The 16,064-nt window shown below is 38.4% G+C and overlaps 1 protein-coding gene across 1 annotated transcript in view; it reads left to right on the top strand.

Annotated features, from left to right (window-relative positions):
• Positions 1-16,064, top strand: part of CDH13 (cadherin 13) — a gene marked incomplete at both ends in the record, with an annotated part of 462,319 nt that overhangs the window by 429,884 nt on the left and 16,371 nt on the right. The window contains 2 exons of the mRNA XM_080352001.1: positions 9,804-10,037; positions 11,331-11,565. Coding sequence (XP_080208127.1) covers positions 9,804-10,037; positions 11,331-11,565 — 469 coding nt within the window. The remainder of the gene's footprint in view (positions 1-9,803; positions 10,038-11,330; positions 11,566-16,064) is intronic.

The raw sequence follows: 16,064 nt of genomic DNA, 5'->3' as shown, positions 1-16,064 counted from the left end.
GAACTTAAATAGCTGATATTAACCTTGTGGTCTGTCTCACCCCTGGATCAATTACCAAACAGCTTGTGAAACACATTAAACTTCAAGGCAGGTTGGTAACTGGAAAAATTATCTGCTGTTCTGTACAGATATGTAAGAGTGGAATCTGTGGGTGTTGAGAGGAGCAGGAGCTCCCCTGGAGCCCCAACCTCTATGGGCCACCTGGCCAGGAAAGTGGTGCTGGGACATGGGACACACAAGCTCCAGTTCACCCGCTGTCCCCTTGCAGTTTGGTTGCCTCCATTGGCAGAGGGAACAACACTGACTTTGCACATACGTGCTGACCTGAATGAAGTCTCTTTCTAGATTCTGTAGCTAAAGCAGCTGCGGAAGTTGTATAATTGATTTCAAGGGGTGGGTTTGGGGTCTGCCTTTTCACCTGCAGTTCCAGGACTGATGATAACCCTGGAAGGTGTTCGTCAACTTATTTCCAGGCCACTGATGGTGCAAACTAGCAAAGCTGAAACCTGCTTCATTTTTCTAGCCATCACAGCCAATGTCCATCTTAAAGGGAATATTCCATTAGATGAGAACTCAAATTGTGGTAGAATAATATGAAATGAATCCAAGATCCTTTCAGGACTTTAAAATAAGATTATGTTAACTTGAGAAGAAAAAATCAGATTGGACATAATGGTATGCGTTCTTTATAAAACACCATTATCCACAAACTGCAAATCTCTTTCTTCAGGCTAGTAAGTGAGTGTAGCCTATCTAATACCAGTGAAGATGGTTAAGACTTTTATGTGAAAGGGCAGCCAAAGGCAGGATGAAGAATGGGCAAATGAGATAGGGTGGTAAATTGAAAATTCAGAGACATCTCCAATAGGGCAAGTCATTTCCTTGGATTGGCAGACTTGGAGTAAAAAGAGAGGAGAGGAAAAAAACCCCACAACATACTTAATCAGAGATTTTTTTTTTTTTCAAAAGCATTCAGAGTAGGTTATTATTTCCTCTAGTCTATCATTTTATCTCTAAGTCAAATCTGAGATATGTTATCACATGCGCCAAGGAAGTCTGAGCTGCTGTAGATTTTCCTTTCTTTACCTGAGGAATCTCGGCTCCGGTAATGGCCACGGCCCAGTACGGCCCGTGAACTGGTACCCAGTGCATATACACTAAACCAGTAAAAAAACATATTATTTTCTATTAGTATTCATAGCGTATAGTGTTTACATAATTACAGAAAAGATACTGTTGTCCCATCGTATTCCATGACCACCTCTTTTTAAAATGACCGTACATTTTTGTGCTGTCTTGGGTGAAGAATGGGCACAGCTGAAAACAAAACTCACAGTGATACTTTTTTCATTCCCTTTCACTGATGTCAATAGAGAATCTGGCATTGGATTCACGAGACAGTGACTTATTGTTATTACACTTGAGTGCAGGGGACAAGTGCCTGGGCTTTTTTCTTATTTGTAAAATATTGAAGATTTCTGTCAGAAGTAAAACCAGGAGCTTCATGCTTGGTAGTTCTTTATATAAGTCCATCACATCTTTATCTTTTTTCAGTAAATCACAAAATTATTCTTTACTGGTAGGACAGTAATCATGAATGGACCATAGAAAATGAAGTCATTCCACTGCAGGAAATAATTTAGTTGTTCATGATGTTCTTTTTTAACTTATGGTATTGTTCTCAGCATTATCAAATTAACTGCAGAGCAAGGTAGTTAAGTATGAATTGTGTTACTTCCGATCTAAACAGGTTCTGCTGAAACAATGTGCAAGAGCAAATTTGATAGACACAATATTAATTTTATGGATAATAAAGTTTCACCTTTTATTGAGGGAAATTTCACTTTGAAAAGGACTTTTTGGAATGAATATCCTAATTTTCTCTGTACTTTTGATTTCAGTAAAGGTCAAGGTAGTGTCTTTAGAATTTGAAAACTCTTTTTATTAAAGACTTGTGTGGACATAGAGTCTCTGGTCTATTAAAGAAGAAATTAAACATTGGTTGGAAATATCATGAAGCAGAGTTAACATATTAAAGTGTCATGAACTGTGTTTAATCTGAGAATGAGCTCATAATGGGACAAAGTCAGGTTTATACAGACCTGGAAAACATCAGAGGTTTTATTCAATTAACAAAAGTGACGATAATGGTGACAGTTTTATTTCCTGAATTTAGCATGCTAATCACTAAAAACAATGCCATATCACAAGCATACAGGGCAGTTATTGGGGAGTATATCTGTAAAAACACATATGTAAAATACAGACAAGAAGTATTTGAGTTTGAGAAATCTGCTCGGAAAAGACCTTCCAGGAGATTTGCAGCATGATGATGTTGTAGTGTCATCCTACAGATTCTATTATACACTGGAGTTTTGGGATGACTATTGTAAAGCAGAACACCTGTATATTTCTCTTGTAAGGTCAGTCATGCGAAAAACTCTCCGGGAATGGTCTTTTTTCCCCTGTATTCTGAGAGTTGAAGTCATAATTTAGAAAAAGGAAGAGAGGAGAAAAACGACCATTTTGGGGATGAAGCTAAAAAATATCTGGAAAATGTGTGAAATCTTAAAAAAACAAAATTGGTTTGTCCCTTCACTTTAAGAGGGATTAATTATAAAGCAGATCCAGATTTTACCTTAGTTATGTAACAATGATTCATGTTATTTCAGAAGGGCCTGATACCATAGTTAATGTCCCCACTGTGTAACTTTTCTGTCTCTTTAGCAGAAAACTTTGCTTACCTTTGTGTCCCTGGGACGTGGTAAAACCACCTGTGCTGTTCAAGTACATCAGCTGCTGGTGATAAGTGATGAAACACTAATTCCCAGCCATGCAGATTGATTAAATGGAGTTATCCATGTCACTTTTCTCATGCCACCCTGGGGGTGCCACCCACACAAAGCTGGTGGTGATGTTCTCCGCTGAGACAAACACTCTCGTCCAGTGTCCCCTTCTCCTGTGCTGTTGTCATCACCAGGGAACTACTCAGACAAAAATTGGGAATATAAGTACTTCTGCTACATTAATCACAGGGGAGGAGAAATGTCATTAAAACTGTGGCATCTCTTCCAGATGTTAAGACTCAGAGATGGAGTTAAGGGTTCAAAATTTTAACTGATGTATCTTTCAAAATACTACATCCCAGGAAGCACTGCTTCTTACAGCAATACTGCGTCAGTGGAAACAACCACTTTCTTTTCGGAAAGTGGTTCGCTCCCTAGATGACTGTCACAGAGGGACCCCAAAGTCAGGCGGCAAAACAAGTTCCAAAACAGACTTTATTCTGGCCGGAAAAGTACAGCTGATAAATCGACCAGAACAGGGTTTATACAATTAATTAGCACTCTGGTAACATAAGATAAAGGTTCGGATGACAGTGGAGGAGATTACTGGGGTGCAGCAAATTAAAATAATGAGGATCCAAAGTGTGCATGTACACACTCACAAGAAACAAAGCCAGAACTGTCTGACTCCAGAATACCACACTTGCCTGGTTCGGCAAGGACTTAAATTGTCACTCACCCAAATGAGGAGGTGAGGAGCTTCCAATCCCGGGAAGTTTCCTTAGATGGCATCCCAGTCTAAGGGGAGGGCTCCAGCTCAGCACACCCACTGCTCCGAGAAGACCACACAAAGGGAATCTTCGGCAGGAACCCAGTTTTATAGCCTGATCAGATCTGGCTGCGGGCATTCCAGAAGCTTCTCTGGGCCCCTCCTCCTCTGCTAATGACCCTGTCCAACCAACTCTGGGTCCCACAAAAGAGCCATTAAATGCCCCATTGAAGGAGAGGGGGATGTACAACTGCCACAGCTGTTCTCAGAGCGGGGGGAAGTGTAACTGCCACAATGACATCACATCCCGTGTCTGACATCACAAGTGGTGGCACGGCAGCCGTCCCAGGGCGCAGCCAGGAGGCCAAGCCGCCGGAATAAGGTTCAGGAGCAGAGCCCTCCTTTAACGGAGGAGATGGATTTGAGCAAGGTAGAGGTTAAGAGATGTGGAGGATTGGTGTGATTTCAGTGTTTGCCCTGAGCTACGCTGGCCAGTTAAAAAAAAAAACAAAAAAACCCAAAACTTGGCTATTGTTTCTGTGACTGTGGCCAGTTGCATGTGTATAAATTAGCTCACTGAGCAGCACTATTTCAGTTTCCTTGTTGCACATGCAAAGCAAAATGAGGAAGAAGGGAGTCAGGGCCTAATTTTTGCCTTTTCCCTCATTTCCGAGGACCAGCTGAACTACACCCAGACAATTCTGAATCTCATTTATTGTGCAAGTCTCGATACTTCTAATCATTAAAAAAAAGAGCTCCCTTTCTGTACTATGCATAATGAACAGTAACAGACATCTACTAAAAACTGGGGTAACAGAGATGTGTAACAATTTGCGATTAGAACTTTTTCTTACATGTATCTAATCTGTCTTCTTGCTCCATGATGTACATAATTAAATTACCACAGATTGATTCCACCTAAAACATGCTATTTTTGAAGAAACCAGACAATTAGTTGCTATGGCAACCCAATTAAGCCAGTTTTATACCCCTTATCTTAATTACTCTATTAATTGAGAAGAGAAAATAAATTGAATACTCATCCTTTTCTTGCCATTTTAAATTTCAGTAAAATATGAATTGCACATAAAATATTGTTTTAATTTGTCATCACGGATTCACGATTAGAAAAAGAAATTAGAATAGTGAAAACAGTATTTAAGACGGATGGCATATGTCAGTAGCAATTTGATATGCTGAAAGAGCTGTGCTCTTTTAAAATGTAATTACTCAAAAATAGGATCTGCATATATTATTTGAGTGAATGAATGAAGGATTGTAACTTTTAAAGACTATTCTATAAATTTTGAAAAATATCTATATGCCAAAACACACAGCAAATGCACAGGAAATTTCAGCTCATGGGAAATTTGAGACCTCTTTTATACCAAATGTCAGCGTGTGGTATTTACGAGCCAAGTTTTCAAATATGTCAGATTCTGAGCAGCACACCCAAATCTTGGTATCTTCCTCCTCCACTGGTTCCATTTACTTTAGTTGAACCATCACCACAGTTCAGCCTGGAATACACACGTCTGGATGGGATTTCTGCCTGCAGGGAGGGGACCTGCTGCCAAATCACCTCATGTGCACAATTTCTGATTAGGAAAATAGCATATGGAGGGAGAAAAAAAAACAAAACCAACAAAAAAACATGAGGGAGGAGACAGAAATTGGTGTTCAGATTTTCATAACAGTATCATTAGAAAGCACAAAGCATTATTTCTCACAGTCCATATTTAAAGTGTAGTAATTTCAAGAGAGAACAGGTACAATGTACAGCAGTCTGGCTGCACAGCTCCCTCCAAACAATTTGGGAACTTCTACAATGCTCTTTTTACTCTTTATTTTCCTTCTTTCTTGCTGTATTCTCCTTCAGGCAACTATGAAGCTGGAAATAGAGAAACTGGTGAAAAGTCCTTATCCAAATTGATCGTGGGCACACTTTAAAGTAAAGTTACATGAGAGTATGATAGAGGAAATTCTGTTGGCATCATTGCAGTTCCAAACTGACCTTGATATGTCTGTGGTTCAAATGGAGTTTATAGAAATTTTAAGAGATAAGGCTTTATTCATGATGGTTCAGAGGAAAGGTAATTATGCCAGAAATTAGCAAACCCACATTCTGAAAGGCTTTTTATCCTGCTCAAATATGAAGAAAAATAGTTCTGACTATAATTGCTCACTCATTTTGTATCTGTGTATCTTTGTTAGCCAGTAAAAAGAGTGCAAGAGGGAGAAAAAAAAGAGTTGGAATTGAGCTTTATGTGTTACATAAGTGAATGTGCAAGCAGAATAAAAACTGCTGCTAAATGGTAAACCATACATATTCTAGTAAAATTTAAAATAAATGAAATTCCTCTCTGTCAGCTTGAGAGGAAATCTGTATGGCAATGGATATCCTAGTGCTTGCTCTAGGAATTAAATAGCCTTGTAATTTCTGCATCATGGCATAGAAGGGCATAGATAATACGTATTAATTTGATGGTGCTGGAAGTTTAATTTAATAAGAAGAAATGAGTACAGAAGTCTTCTTGCCATTTATAATGAGCATGTGAAAAGTGACAGTACATGCTCTATTCTTCCTAAAATCTGTTCTGGCTTCCAGCAATACTGCGGCTGAGACCCGTGTGGCAGCTGGATTCTCTAGAATGGCTGGGTTTTCTTCTTTGGAAATTCAATAAATATTGATAGAATCCAATCTTAATTTAGTTTCAAGGCAGTCCAGACACTGTCTTTAATTTCGTGGAGTTCAGCCATATTAGAAATATGTACACAACAGCATCACATTTCTGTGGGAAAACTAGAAAGTGGAACATGAGATAGCTCTTCATGTCCATAAAAGTGTTATGCTCAGATTAAATGCATCATCAGCCATTCAACCCTATGATTGCTTTTTAGACATGCCATTTTATGCAAGTCTTGATACTTAAGAGAAATATCATCTTAGTCCATGGCCATCACTGTGTGTAATTGGTACCTTTTAAGAAAATAGCTACCTGATTGGCAGTCTCATTTGAGTAGTTAGATGTCTAAATGCCATCATGATTCCTATGGGACCTTTTTAGACCTAAACTGAATGCCAATTTTCAAATTTCTTGGCTGTGTGTTTCTACAGGGGGCTTATAATTTAAGACTTTACACTAATAATTCTAATATGATTCTGCATTTTCCTTAAAATTCAAGTATACAGCAGCTTATTGCCTAACTCAAGACTGCTATTAGAGGCTTTGTATGCAGTCTAATGCCAAAAACCAAAGACATTGCCCATCTTGATCCAATTCAAAGATGTTTATCATACATTTTTGATTGCAGAATGTTCTAAGATGAATCTGTACTTTTTTAGTGTTGCTAATCAAAATCACAGTGCCACAAACCTTAACTGACTTGAAAGCTCTTACTTGCATTTTGCTGTCGTTGAAGATCACTTGTTAAGGTTCTTAGTCCTGGCCTAGATCATTAAAATCAAGATTACATAACAAGCTTCACTTTCAGTATGAAATTAGCCATCGTACAGTCTCCAGTTTAGTAACATTTACACACGTGAATAATGTTGTTTCATTCATATGTTGGTCATAGTATATTCACAGCTACGCCACTTGTGGGAGCCATAGCAGGAATTTGAAATTCTCTCTATCCCAAATGGCTCTGAGGGCACCTAAGTGTTTAAAGTGTTCAGTCTCCAGAGGAATGGCCAGTTCAGCTCAGTGACAAAAATGGGACCTGAGCTCTTTGAAAAGCTGCTCCCAGGGGCTGTCGGACAGAACCCCTTATGTCTTGGTTTGCACATTAACTCTGCATTCAGCTGCAAGGTTTTAATATACAAATGAAGAGAAGTTTTATTTCAGAATTAAAATATGCTATGGAAGTCTTTCATTTTGAAACCAAAGCTGTCTGGAGATCATGGGATTTGGGGATTATTTCAAAGGCATAATACTGTCAAATTTATAAAAGTCATATATTCCCAATGGACATGTTGTGACCGTTTTTCCTTGATTTATTTTTTGTTGTATATTTTATGACATAAGTGTTAACAAGCTTCAGTTTATGACCTTGACATTTGCTTATTTTTCTTTTGGAGGTCTTCATAGATCACCAAAAGATTTTGTTGAAATCATTATAAATAAACCAAGCAGAGAATAAGTCATTGAAATGGACAGAAGCAATTTCCTTTCTCTCTATCTGTGCATAATAGTTGACTGGCCCATAAGCCACACAAAGACAGTGAAACATTAGCATGGCAGAGGAAATGCAGCCATATCTGCGTTTGACAAAATAACAGTACATTCATAATGCTGTTGGCTTCTTAATTTCAAAAGGCAGATTTTAATATCACTGACTTCAGAGAGTGATAAGAAGGGCAGTGCATAAGACATTATCAGTCCAGTGTGGAAATAATGCATTCAAAATTAAAGACAGCAGTTTAATTAAGTGCATGAAAGGCTGGCTTTTATGATGATATTTCAAATACTCGAATGTCTTTTCATCCATTCTGCTGTATGACTTTACTTCATAATATATCAAGAACAAAAAATGTATTGGAGTCTTTCTGCAAATTCAATTAGTCCAATAAAAAGTGAAAAATAATTTCTTTTTCATTAAAAAGAACTCAACCCTAACCCTTCTGATGACAAAGTGCAAGATGAAGGGGGGGGGAAGCTAAAGAACTATGAAAATTCTGCCTCTGTTATGCATTTATATGTGCATGAAACAGATGAAGTGTCACCATTAGTAACATTTGTTATTGAAAGGACTAATTACATTCTGCTACAGTTAGTAGTTTATCAGATCCAGACCACAGGGTATTTACTTCTCCCTTAGGATGCACTCACAGTGCAGCAATAATTCCATAGTTTATTGTGCTGCTATAGGCAGGGTAATTATGTTAAAGTGTGCCTCTTTCAGTGCTAAACTTAAACCTACCATGACACATTGCACTAGGGCTTTACAGGTTAAGTGCAAGCTCTTGAGTCCTTTCTCCCTGCTAAAGGTTTATGGCTGAGGGAAGTACAGAGATCATAGATCTTGTGTGCTAAACCAGAAAAAACGAGGAACACAAACAACCCAGAAGTGCAGCATTTCAAATGAGACATTATTGAGTATGGTATACAGTGAAGGAAAAAATTCTTCATGGAAAGGGCTGTGGGGCATTGGAACAGGCTGCCCAGGGCAGTGGTGGAGTCACCATCCTGGAGGGGGTTAAAAGGCATTTAGACGAGGTTCTTAGGGACATGGATTAGTGCCAGAGTTAGGGTATGGTTGGACTTGGTGATCCTGAAGGTCTCTGAAATGATTCTGTGATTCTAATGTTCATTTAGAAAACTTTAAGATTGGCTAAAGTGGGACGGCAAAAGGACCCATAATAAGATATTGAGCCTTACACAGAAAGCAGCAGGTTACTGGCTCAACCATGGCACCCATCTGTAGGGACCAAAAGTTATTACCACTTGTCAGCTCCTCTCTGACCTCTGTGAAATGAGGTGCTGGGCTCAGTCCTGCTCCCGGCAGGCAGCCGGCTCCGTGACAAACACCGCCAGCACCAGCGCTGGTTTGTCGGTCACAGCCTCGGCGCAAAGCCTTGTAGCAGTACCCTGGTGAATAAACACCATCTTCACCTCTGAAGCTGATTCTTTCAGGTCAGGGCTGAGGCAGGCTGGCAAATAATTTGAGAAAGCTTGAAACTCCACTGCTAACACAAGGTGGCTCTGGGTAAATAAAAGATCTCATTTTCCAGAGTTACATGTTGACAGGTTTTACTTCTGCTGACATAACTAAATGTGGTCCCAAGGGCTGTTGGGGATGATCTGACCCTGTTCTGTTCAGGGGCACCCACCATGCCAATGGATTCCTCTCTGCTGTTGTTTTTCCTCTTACTTGTCTTGTTCTTGATTCTTTTAAGACTGTGCTGTCTGTCTAGGGGATGTTTTGTACTATGTTTCTCTCACTATGTGTTTATGAACAGATTATTTTCCAGATGTCCTAATCTTGTTTTAACTTCAAAATATGCCTCTCCCAGAGGTTTCCTTAGAATAATTATCCATACTGTAGAGAATCAGACAGGCTGCATTCTGAAAATACAGCAATGAATTTACAATAGTGACTAATCAGTTTTTTAAAGCAATAATTTTCATATAACAGAGGATAGAATTATAAAAAATATTTCCCTTTGCAAGCATTCAGGTACAAATAAGAGCAAGTGTTTATGAAAGTATGATTTAATAAACATGTTTGTTTTTTTTCCCACATAGGTAACCCTCCTGCTACAGGTACAGGAACTTTACACATCACCTTGGAGGATGTCAATGACAACGTTCCGTCACTTTATCCAACACTGGCAAAAGTTTGTGATGATGCAAAAGATCTCAGGGTAGTGGTATTAGGAGCATCAGACAAAGACCTTCACCCCAACACAGATCCATTCAAATTTGAACTGAGTAAACAATCTGGCCCAGAAAAATTGTGGAGAATCACCAAGCTTAACAGTAAGTCTGTTACTTTTTTTTCCTTATGTGTTTAGTCCTCCCACCCCTACATCCCAGAATAGTCACTTTAAGGTTGCCCATTATGTGAATTCAGGAGCCGGTGTGCATTAAAGTCTTGCAGGACCGACCCACTGCTGCTGCTTTACACCGTGCTGGTTTTGCCCAGACCAGCTGCCTAGTGGGACATATTAATTGTCTGCATTTTCTCTGAAATCTGAACTTTTTTCTTCTTATTATTGCGTTGACCAAACTTTTCTCTTTTAGCTCTGCATTAAAGAAAGGCTACTAATGAGTTATAGTTTTGTAAAGATTACCATATTTCATGGCATGGAATTTCCTTACATGAGGTGCACAAGACTTTGCTATAGGACAGCATGAAAATATTGCATGGGCTTTAGCAACGTACTTGAATAGCTCTCTGATTTTAAGTATTTGAACTCTTCACAAATAAAATACCCAAATGCACTGGGACCACACACTATTGGTAAGAGGATCAAAACTCATACTTTGCAATTGGTTTGTATGTCAAATTATGGGCACAAAGTACTGCATTTCTTTTTAATGTAGATTATTTCTATTTGTTTTCTAGCATGTATTATTTATCCCAGTCACTATTGAATGTTTTAGCAGTTCATTTCATATTCTTCTTAGAAAAAAAAAAAAAAGGATGAATGTGGTGTCTGTACCTGCCTGCAGGACAAAGTGAAGAGTCATTTTCTCTGCTGTTCTCCAGTCATCAAACCACAAACCTGTCAAACCCCTGACAGTTACCACACACACTTGGGTACCAGTAGCTGTTGTGACTCATCGCTGCTCAGGTGGAGCAGATCTGTGGATCATAAGGGGCCATTACTCCCCTTCCTTGCCTTCACAAACTGGTGAAGCAGTTCAGCAGCTTTGTCTGTACTTCCTTGCAAGAAGGGGTTTTTTCCTTTGTCACATAGATAGACCCTTCCCTCCTGTGTTGCTTTGGGACTGACATGCGTTTCGTCAGTACACTAGTTTCCACATGCAAGTTCTGCCAATAATTTGTAGACCAAAGAATGTGTTTAAATGAGCAGACTTTCTTTTGGTGGGATTTGGAATACATTTGCAATTAGCTTTCAGCCCATGAAATAATTTCTGTAACTGCCTCTTCTTACCTCCTAATCAGTTTTTCAATCCTTTCTTTAGAGTGTTCTTGTTTTCTTCTTAATTTCTATGAGTAACTGTGGCATGTCTGATATTGTTTGCAGATTCCTCTTCCCTTCCAACCAACCACTATTTGGCTAATTCTCACCTTGTCCTTTGCAGATACGCATGCCCAGGTCATCCTCCTTCAAAACCTGAAAAAGGCCAATTACAACATCCCAATCTCAGTGACAGATTCTGGAAAACCACCTCTGACTAACACCACAGAACTGAAATTACAAGTGTGTTCCTGCAAGAAATCCAAAATGGACTGCAGTGCAACTGATGCCCTTCATATCAGCATGACCCTCATCCTCCTCTCACTCTTCAGTTTATTGTGTAAGTCTTTTCCTGGACTGTACGTAATGAAGTATTATTTAGCTTCTTATTTATACGCTGCTGAAGAAAATGTACCAAGGGAGAAGTTAAATTCATACATTGTCAAAATAATGCTGTAAGTTTGTGGGCTTTTTTGCTGAGGAAGTAGGTATAAGAAAGAGGGAGGGAAAGGGTTTCTTCTTAGTTAAAAAAATAACAGTGAATGCCTGGTTGTCAAATTAAGAAATAGCAGCAATAATTTTAAGAAGAATCAAAGAGAATTAGAGCTAGCATATGATAAACTAAGAAATACCAGCTGTAGTAGCAGATTTGTGAGACGTTTTCTTTCATCTCTCCCCACTTGAATTCAATTCAAAAACAGAAACAGGAGATTAAAGGTGTTCTTGTAACAATAACTGTTCTGGGTCACCATGAAAATGAGTACTGTCTGCTTCAATCTATTCCTCTTGATAAAGTGCACAAGCAAATGGAAAATAAGGGATTTATTCAAGATTCTGGGCTTAGAGACACCCAAGTCTGAGTTGGAGGGCAGAGAGAACTGATACATAGAGGAAGATTCTGCTGGTTCTGAGAAAGCTTTCTTAAAAAGACTCACAAAATTCTTAATGTGAATTGGAAGGAGTGAAAAAAATAAAAATCCCAAATGAGTAGGAATTCAAAGCCATGGAATCCCAGCATCCAACCTAGATGTGTCCCTGGCTTGTCCCATGACACCTTCCAGCAAATTTCTGATGCCATATTATTTTGAGTTCCTTATCTGTTAAAAAAAGAAATAGCTGTATTCTGTGATAGTTAATCTGTTATTCAAGGATAATTACCATCATCTAATGTTAGTAAAATACGCTGTATGGTGAATTAATACTTGAGCCATGGTGAAAGACCTGATATTCTTGATGAAATACAATCTACCATGGGGCAGAGGTGACGGCAGGGATAGTTTACACATCTGAGGCTTGGGGTATGCTTGATTACGCATCTTGTCAGATTTTTTCTTATAGTATACTACTTTTATCTCAAAAGGTTAGCATGAAGGTCATTGTGAGAGAATTAGAACTCACTAATGTTTGTGATGCTCTTTGAAGATGAAAAGGGCTATATAAATGCTAAGTGCAAATTCACGTTCTTTGTTCCAATCAGTGGCATCTGAAGCATCTCCATTGGCTTTGGTTCAGTTATTCTGGGTTTAGTCTGCTGGAACCAAACACAGACTTCAGCTGTTAGAAGTAATATGTTAAAAATATTTGACAGTATGTGACACTATCACATCAGTGACATAAATATGCAGCCCATTGATTCAAATATATTCTTGTTATTACTTCATAAATGTTGCTGGTGCTATACTAGGCGTGACTTTCACCACTGGAATTACTTTCTTATCTGACATGATTGCACTTCAACTTTAGTTACATTATTGCATCTGCTAAGAATAGGAGGTAGGGAAAAGCTTTTTTGCTTTCGACTGTAATTATGTTGCTTTTTTGTAGCCCCCACAAAGAAGTCTGATCATTTTCCTTACACTCAATTAGGAAAAGCAGTTGTAGATCTTGGAAAACTCTTCTTAAGTTGCTCTTGACTACAGATCTTCTCCAGCTGAGCCATGGGCAGAATATACATCACAGGTATCTGGTACATGGTGCTCTAGATGACAGAGGGATTCCCTTTCCTGCTGTAAAAGAATAGGTACCACTGAATAGTCTGTACACTGTGAAAAAATACACACGTGCCTAGAGCCATTCTGTGACCTTACATTCATTCAGAGTACTGTAATGAGTATGGAGAGAGTTGTAATTTTAAATGAAAGAGTGGAGTAAGATTACACACATAATCTGCCAGCAGAGTGATGTTCTGGTCTGTTGTTTGAGCAATCAAACCAAACCAAATGGAAATAGTGAATCGAAGGGGAAGTAAAGATCTCCCTTTTGGCAGAGGCTGTTTTATACACCGTTGTTGTGAGAGTGAATTCCACAGACAGGCATAGAGATCTAATCCTCAACGTAGCACCACAATTTTTTCCCCAAATTTGCTCCTATTCCATTGTATGGTTTTTGCTCACCCAGTCACACAGAGGGAGGCCAGAATTCCATGCCTGGTACAGCCACCTAATCATGCTAATGCAAAACCAGCAAGGATAACAACATTCATAATAATTTTCCTCAGGTAAAATGGCTATATAGAGACATAACAAAATGAGGCCAGGAGCCAGCTAAAATAATGTGATTCTGTATTTATACTTCTCTAAAATGTTCTGGTATCACTGCATTACCAGTTCATTTTCACACATAGGGTTTTTTTATAACTGGAATTAGTTCCATTGCAATGTTTTGCATAGTCCAAATATTTATCAGACTAATCAAAGATTATGATGCCATAAAAACAAAGAGAACTTTAGTGCTTATTGAACAGATTAAGTATCCTGTTTCTAGTGGCAAGTTATGGGTTTAATTTTTGCAAAAGCCCTTACGTGTCTCACTTTGCTCCCACTGTTTATATTTTATGAGGCTCTTATTCCTAGGAGGTAAATCCTTCAGTCAAATGGACTTTGCTATTCGTGCCGAAGTATTTCTTTTTGTATTTGACATCTGGTGTGAGGACAGATAGCCATGTGAAAGAGCTGCTCATGGTAAAAATGCCCTGCATGAATCTCCTTCCTGTGCAAAACATCTTGGTATTATCATTTAAATGGTGCAATTATTATCTATACTTAGAACATGTGACTCCTTTATAAATCATGGAAGAAGTCATATGTGGTAGATTTCTGAAGTATCTGAGCACAGAACTGAAGACCCTGATTAAAACTGTAACACATGCAAAAAGCAGCAGTTTTGCCTGTTCTGTAGCTGCCCTACTGTGTTCAGTACATTGAGGGATAATGGGCTACAGACTGCAGTTGCCCAGAAGGCCTTGGAAAGCTAGATATACTTGGAACAAGAAAAATTTAGGAGTTCTTGTCAGCCAGAAATACAAAATATAAGATGCCAAAGCATATGGGCAGATTGCTGGTTTTCCACAATAAACCAGTAAGGTGTTTGGTGGGATTAGGACATGGTGAATACAAAGTTGATTGAAAAAATTAGCATCTTTTCATACTTAGCCGAATTTATTAGCACTGACAATTGCTGAGTCAGGCTGGAAAGATGTATAGTGGACATATAGAGGGCTTTCCAAAGTTAAAAGATTTAATGCTAACAAATATTGGAAAGAATATTAATTCTCCTCTGTCATTACTGCAGACATCATGTTTAAGGTGAGACCAAGTGTAGTGGCATTTGTCCTCTGTCAGCTTTTTCTAGCTGATAAAACAGGACCAAAATGTTCAGATATAATTTAGAATTTTAGTAGTTCAGATTAAGAAAAAATAACAGATCAAAAGTAGATCTGGTTCCTAGGCAGGGAGGAATACAGGAATCAGTTACTTGAGGGGAATAGAAAGTGGGAGAAAACACGTTATGCAGCATGTCTGGTGCTGGGGCTGAGATTGTCCATAGTTTTTCTGACTGCTGTGTTGTCTCAGTCATCTCATCTTTTCAACTGACACAGCTGCAATATCTCTGTTCAGAATGAACATAACCAAAGTGATGTGCTCAACAACACACTAGAATTATGAACAAGTTCCCTCTGGAAGGCTCCTGAATATTTTTAGTAAGAGAGTATCTACAATGTTCCATAAGGATGAGGGACAGAGAGAGAGAGGGGAAAAAAATGTGCCCCTTATTGCAAGCTACAAATAGGTAGCTGGTATTTCATTTGGACATTGGTTGATCAATACCTAAAAGGGAGAATAGCTGCCCTTGAAAATTTTGCTTAAGTAAGTATCATCAATTTCACAACAAATCATTGTAAATATATGTTTGACAATCATTTAACAGGAAAGTCTTCTCAAGTTATATGGAGGTTGGTAAAGCTGTTCTTTTAGTCCACTGGCAACAATACAGGAGAGTAGGTTTCCATAAGGAATGTGGTCAGAACCAGACAAATTGAGGGCATACGTCAAAGGACTTTTAGGAGTTCGTGACCTACGGGTGACCGAGAAAATGAAACAAGCTAAAAACATAGCTCAAGAGAAAAACAGATTTGTGTATATTTTCATAATGAACTCGGCCACAAAAACTGCCTCAGGCCCTATGGGAGACCAGGAAAGAACTGCCCTGGCTGGCAAAAGTAGGCTTTATATCATTTACAAATTATTTCTATTATTAATATTTAAAGGAGTATTTAAATTCTAGACTTTTGATTTAACAATAATTATTTCACTTAATTGCATAATCATAGAATGATAATTGCATTTCTTATTTCCTTTATATTCTACTAACATAAAAGATCAAGTTAGCTTCAAATGTGTTGAATCAAGGGACTAAAGTAAGAACCAAAGGCACAATGTCCTGAAAAAAGCAGAATTCAGAGCAATTCCATTGGTAGTTCACTCACACCAGCTATAATATTTTACTTATATTTTTGTGTTAGGAAAAGACTGGAATTTAAACAATGTTGAAAAAAAATAAAATTATATCTTACTTGACT

Source organism: Nesoenas mayeri (genome assembly GCF_963082525.1).
Source record: "Nesoenas mayeri genome assembly, chromosome: 12".
In the NCBI taxonomy this organism is placed as follows: Eukaryota; Metazoa; Chordata; class Aves; order Columbiformes; family Columbidae; genus Nesoenas; species Nesoenas mayeri.
The sequence above is the reverse complement of the archived record's forward strand: the minus strand, read 5'-3'. Positions and strand labels throughout refer to the sequence as shown.